Below are 6,381 nucleotides of genomic sequence, written 5' to 3' on the forward strand. Positions count from 1 at the left end.
CGCGGCGGCGGCGGGTCCTGGACTCCGCCAGGGGCGGCGGTGACGTCAGCGGGCGTCATCGCGGCGCCGTCGGGCTGCTTCTGTAGGTGGAGTGCCAGCTTGGCGGCGCTCTTCGAGGCGTCGTCCACCTGGCAGTCGGCGGAGGAACAGTTGGCGTCGGTTGATAGAGGAGGTCTCAGCGCTTGCAGGCAGGGCCCTTTCTCGCTCCCCAAAAAGAAGAGAAAGGGACGCCGGCCGGAGGGCATGCGATACATGCCGGGGGGGATTGTTTGAGAAGATGTGGAGAGGGGGCGAGGTAATCAGTGCCGTCCCGCCCGCCGCGACGCAGCCCCGGCTCAGGGCGGGCAACGGAGCAGGGTGGCGGAGCACGCAGCGGGCGAGAGCGTCCAGCGGGGTCGCAAAGGCACGCGGGGTCGTGTTCAAGGGGGGATGTTCGACCTCGCGCACCGATGACCCCCAAGATGGGGCAACGAACATGTGAGGCCCGCATTGCATACTGGACCACAAGATCTGCCGTGACCCGGTCGCTTCAAAGACTCCCTCAATCTGTTTGGTCCCTACTTTTGCCATCACATGAACACAGTCCGCCTCAAACCAAACCATGCAAAGCCTGGACTCAAGGGTGCCAAGGCGTGGCTCCAGGCGTGCTCCAGCCCCGTCTCTGTCACCGATGCTGCCCTGTTGCCCCCACAACCCTCCCACGGTGGCGCCAACTCAGCCCAAGGAGTTAGCGCATTCGGTGTCCCAAAAGGCCTCAACGCACTTGATATGTTAGCACGATCCCTCTATCCACGCGAAGCGCCGCCCACCTGGTCGATCTTGTGACCAAAAAGTGATGTCACCGACGATGGCGGTGTAACCGACATGGGGGGGCTGGAGGTGGCGGTGCCCACCGGGACCCTGAAGGCGGCCAGCATATGCGTGTAGAGGCGGGGCAGGAGCGGCCGCCAGTCCACCACGCCTGCGGTTGGGCGGTCGCGGGGGCGCGCGCGTGGGTTTTGTTGTGCAAAAGGGAGTCGCACAAGCCTGTTTGATCGCGACGAGGCGACGCCAACTCTTCAAATGTCCTATCACTCAAACAGCTTCATGCTTGCCTTATGCCGCTCAACCAAGCGCTCAGCTGCAATGCAACACTACGGCGCAGCCCCCTGCCCGCCTGACCAAAACCAAACCCATACCGACTCGCTCAGATCAGGCCGAACCGCGCCATGTCAGATCAGATCAGATCGATCAGGTCGTGCCAGATCAGATCTGCGGTCTTGCGAACCGTGCGGAAGTCGCCGGCGACGCACCCTTCCAGTCATCCTTGGCGGTGCGCGCCAGCAGGTACATCCAATGGGAAGACCAGAAGTCGCAGAAGGCCAGGCGCTCCCACACGTCCAGCCACTCGGACACCCAGCCCTCCACCTGACGCGAGGAGAGCAGTGGCGTCACGAGTCGGGGGCCGGCGGAGCGAAGGGGCCCGCAACGCCCACAGAGGGCCCGCCGCATCGCAGATTCGCCAAAAATTCCAGACCAGGGCTGGGCGCCCACGGCGCCCTGCACCGCTGCTGGGCCTGTGCCTGCAAGCCGCGCCTCTGATTCTGTTTCCGGTGAGGGTCCCATATCAGGCTGAGTATGGTTGATACCCCACCAGGCCACGTCCACGACCGAGACGCCCTGGCATCACCACCACAATCCGACCTAAAGATGACTCACCACCCCAGGCTCGCATTCAGGGACCCGTTTGGTCGGGAAAAACATGACCAGCCACCCCAACGACATAAACGCCGCCGTGCCCGCCGGGTCACCCCCCACCAGCGCCGGCCGCGCCGCCGCCCAGACCTCGGCTGCTGCCGAGGCGGGGAAGTGGCGGCGCGCGCGCGGCACGAGCGAGAAGAGCGCGGAGTGGCGCGCCTGCGCCAGCATGCCCCCTGAGGAGCGGTGCACAGGGGTGTGTCGCGCAAGGGGATCCGCAGTGGGACAACAGCGTGTACTCTAGTAACCGCTTGCACAGTGAGCAACTCTCCATCGTCTTGCACGTTTAGCAGCATGCTTGTTTAGAAGCATGCCGATCCATCCACCTGCAACCCCTCCAGCATGCGACCCCACAACCCCGCTGTGCACGCCCTGCGCGCTGCGCACGGCCCCCCCCCTCACCCCGAAGCTCCGGCAGCCCCTCTCCGGCGCAGTGGCGGCGCAGGGCCTCGTACAGCGGCCGCCAGGGCAGCGTGAGCCGCGCAGCCAGGGCCTTGTCGCGGCGGTACTGGCGCAGGCAGTGCGTCAGGACCTCGCAGGTCCTCACCTGTGGCAATGTGTGTTTGTGTGTGTGTGTGTGTGTGTGTGTGCGAGGGAGAGAGAGAGAGAGAGAGAGAGAGAGAGAGAGAGCGTACGATGCCCGTTTGTGTGGTGTTGAAGAAGCCGCAGCTGCTCGAAGCAGCCGGACTGCACCCGCCCCCCCGATTGGTGGCCTCACGCCGCGGCCTGCCGCCACTGGAAATCCTTCGTGTTCGCCTCGACCAATACAAACACGATACCAAAACTGCTCTTTTTTGCCGCACCCCCCTTTCCCACACCAACACACACACGCGCGGCATATACATACACACACACGCGTGCACGCACGACCGCGCGCACCCGCCAACAGTACGGCACTCTGTCACACCCTCACCTGCACCTCCACGTCTTCCCCAGACTGCAGGGTAATCTCCCAAAGATCAGTCATGACATCCGCAACCTGACCCCGGTCAAACTCAGTCTTCGTCGACACCAAACTGCACTCGGCTCGCAGGTCGTTGGGTGGCAGGCAAAGGGGGACAGCAGAGTGAATATTAGGAACGATATTTGCGGCAACCCTCTACTCGCAAGAACGGGGCGAAGGCACCCGCAGGGCAGTAGCCGGCTGTGCATGCGATCACATCGCGCAGGCAACACGGAGGCGCGGATGAGGTTATGCCACGCCCCCTCTGCAAGCCAGCGAGGACTGATGACGTAATTCACGTGCTGCATGCCGGTGCCGCAGGCAGCCGCGGCCCCATCTGGAGGTGTTCAGCGGCCTGTCCCGATGCGTGCCAACCACTCACGCCTTGACAGGCTCGAGCCACGGCAGGACGAGCGCCCAGCTGCCTGGGGCCGCGCCTGGCTGAGTGCACTGCTGCAGCGCATGGCGCAGGCCGCGCGCGGCCGCAGCGAAGCGCTTTGGCTCCTCGACGCGCGCCTCCTCCGCAAACGGCAGCCATTCTGTATATATCGTCATTGTGGCCACTAAGAGGCCTGCGCCCCAGGCTGTATATTGGATCGCCGGGATGAGAGGAGGCTACACTAAGGACGGGTTGTTGCGGAAGTGATCTGCGGTACAAAGCTGAATCAAGCCGATTCGGATAATTGTGCTAATGTGTACACGGACTGGAGGCTCAAGGATCAGCTGACACAAAATCTCACCCGGTGACTCTCGATCAATGCCATACGTGGCACTGAGGTGATATCGATGCGGTAGTTCGCAATTGATCACATAAGTACACTTCAATGCGAGCGACTGTTTACCGTACCCCAGATCGGCCAGTGCCTCCCCGTCAGCACGAGCTGCGCGACAACGAACTATAATGCTAGCAGCAACGTGGACACGGGCGATTCCTGGGCTATGGAATGCTCGAGTGGCACTATATAGCACGCATATAGCTCAGGTCCAGCGAGAGAATCGGACCTGCGCACCACGCATCCCATGCATGTGCTGGCGCTTTGGGGTCGGCGCCCCCTCGTGGCACACCCGCAGACTGCATGCGTGCCGCCGATAGAGGTGTAATGGAATCCCCACAATTTCAAGCCTCGCCCCAACACCCGCAGGCCAGCAGCCTGGTGATCGTCGAGCACCGCCACGGCGCGCTGGGCGGCGCGACCCTCAACACCATCACGGCCGCGGCGCAGCTCGGCGGCCCCGTCTCCGCGCTCGTCGGCGGCGAGGGCGTCGGCGGCGTCGCCGAGAGCGTCGCGCGCGTGGAGGGCGTCGAGAAGGTGCGGCGTCCCAGCGCAGCAGCCCAGCGGCGTTGGGCTTTGACACCTGCCCTCCGCTCCTGGCAGCAGCTTGGCCTGTTTTGTCGGGCACGCCCCGACGCCCTGACTCCTCCCTCAAGACCCCACAAAACACTGGCCAGTTACGTCCTTCAACAACCCGTCCAACCCACCACACCTGAATACCAAATCCCGCCCTGAAAACAGGTCCTCGTCGCCGACTCTCCTGCCCTCGCCCACCAACTCGCGGAGCCCTACTCAGAACTCCTTGCCGCCCTCCTCCGCGGCGCGGCCCCCGCCTTCACCCACGTCCTCGCGCCGGCCGGCACCTTTGGCAAAAACCTGCTGCCGCGGGCCGCCGCGCTGCTGGGCGTGCAGCCGGCCGCGGATGTGGTGGGCCTGCGCGACGCGGACACCTTTGTGCGGCCCATCTACGCGGGCAATGCGCTGGCGACGATCAGGTTCCTGGCGCCGGGGCTGCGCATGCTGACAGTGAGCAGGGCGGGACAGGCAGGGCGCGCTCAGGGGAGGCGCCTTGGCCGCTTGGACGGGCGACTGAGGAGCACGAGACCCGCCACTGGGTGCAGCAAACGGGAGAGCAAGGGGGCTACACACAGTTCGGAACGAGCCGCCGAGCCAGCAATCTCTCGGCCAGCGGCCGGCGTTCGCGGGGACCCCGGCCCCCCCTGCCGCTGCCCACGCCCCGCGCCCCGCACGGAACACGCCAGGCGCGCCCCACGAGCTTCAAGGCGGCGGCAGTCCGGCCGGACGCGGCCGCGCCGATCGAGGCAGTCCCCGCGGGCGCCCTCGCGGCGCTGCAGGGCGCGCCGGCGGCGCCGATCTGGGAGGGCGAGGCCGGGCGGGAGGCGGGCGGACGGCCTGACCTGGGGAGCGCAAAGGTGCGGTGGGGTCTGGTTGCATGGATTGGGGCTCTTATGTGGATCAAACGGGAGAGCTTGGGATTTCTGGAGGCCTGCGTGCGCTCCCGCTGTGGGTGTTTCGCAGCGCCCGTGACGTCATCAAGGGACACACACCACCACCCCATAACAGCCAAGCGTGTGGCGCTGCCAGGAAACATACATGGGCGTCCGACATCGTAATTACTGCCACCGCACCCCTGCACGGCGACCCAACCCGGCCGCCGTCGCCAGGTCATCGTCGCAGGCGGGCGCGCCCTCAAATCCAAGGAGAACTTCGCCCTGCTGGAGCGCCTGGCAGACATGCTGGGCGGCGCGGTGGCGGCGTCGCGGGCGGCGGTGGACGCGGGGTACGTGGCCAACGACCTGCAGGTGTGTGCGATGTCAGCATGACGGACTGGGACGGCAGTCCGCAGGCGGCTTGCGGGTGGAGGCGGTTGTCGGTTAGTTGGGTGGGGCATCCTTCATGGTCAGGCCACAGATGAGATCGTCAGCCTTGCACTATTGCGCGGTGCCGCCTTGTTGCTAGCTTTATCGTGCCGACGATCATACGCGTCAAAGCGTCAAGCGGCCCCAGCTCGCGTCACAAGGCGCGAAACACTGCTTGTTGCGCATCAGCGCGTCGTCGTGCGCACTCATGCAACACTGCATGCACACGCGTGTCATCCAACAGGTCGGCCAGACGGGCAAGGTGGTAGCGCCTGACCTGTACTTGGCCCTCGGCATCAGCGGCGCCATCCAGCACGTCGCGGGCATCAAGGACTCCAAGACGATTGTGGCCATCAACACGGACGCAGAGGCCCCCATATTCCAGGTAAAGGGACGCGTGTGCTTGTGATTAATTATTGTGTGGGCGAGGCAAGGTGTGCATGTGCCCGCGCTTGTGTATGTGGGGGGCAGGCAGGTGTTTGAGTGCACGTCTGTGGGTGCAGATGTGTGTGGATTCTTTTGGTGGTTGTCCTGGTATGTCTCCGTGTGCAGATGCGCATGGTGGCAGATATGTGCGTTGGCTGCGACAGTGGGTGAGGCGGGTGCATTTTGTGACCGCAGCTGCATCAACAGTGGCACGGGGAGAGATTGCCTTCCAGCACTGTCCGTACACAGCTTGCAGAAAGCTCAAAGCACAAGCGTGAGTGCGTGTGCACACATACACACACTCGTGCACGTGCACACACCCGAACACACACACACACACACACACACTATATCTCATCTCCGATGTGCCTCACAAACGCCCTGCTATGCAAACCTTTTGCTCAATGCAACCTCAGCTGGCGGATTACGGCTTGGTCCAGGACCTCTTCACGGCTTTGCCAGAGCTGGAAGAGGAAATTGCAAGGCTCAAGGGCAAGAGTTGATGCCGCTTGAAGTTTGCTTGATGTCTTTTGATTCCATGTCCTGTACACCGTGTGTTTCAGCATGACCAACCGCGCGGTTCCCCTGCGCAGCCCGGGCTGTGGCCTAGAACGCTTGCCTG

General features: G+C 64.0%; 2 protein-coding genes across 2 annotated transcripts; one reads left to right on the top strand and one right to left on the bottom strand.

Moving 5' to 3' along the window:
* Positions 1-785: 785 nt before the first annotated feature.
* On the bottom strand, positions 786-2,704 carry MNEG_11631 (hypothetical protein; the record flags this gene model as incomplete). Its single annotated transcript, XM_014039896.1, has 5 exons — positions 786-961; positions 1,293-1,407; positions 1,798-1,913; positions 2,140-2,284; positions 2,651-2,704. The coding sequence occupies 5 exons, from the start codon at positions 2,702-2,704 to the stop codon at positions 786-788; spliced, it is 606 nt and encodes a 201-aa protein (XP_013895350.1).
* Positions 2,705-3,780: 1,076 nt separating this feature from the next.
* Positions 3,781-5,718, top strand: MNEG_11632 (Electron transfer flavoprotein subunit alpha; the record flags this gene model as incomplete). The annotated part of the gene is made up of 5 exons (XM_014039897.1): positions 3,781-3,990; positions 4,195-4,479; positions 4,716-4,886; positions 5,139-5,276; positions 5,578-5,718. Coding segments are annotated over 5 exons (945 nt in total), but the record flags the coding sequence as incomplete, so codon positions are not given.
* Positions 5,719-6,381: the final 663 nt, after the last annotated feature.

Source organism: Monoraphidium neglectum (assembly GCF_000611645.1).
Source record: "Monoraphidium neglectum strain SAG 48.87 unplaced genomic scaffold scaffold02837, whole genome shotgun sequence".
NCBI lineage: Eukaryota > Viridiplantae > Chlorophyta > Chlorophyceae > Sphaeropleales > Selenastraceae > Monoraphidium > Monoraphidium neglectum.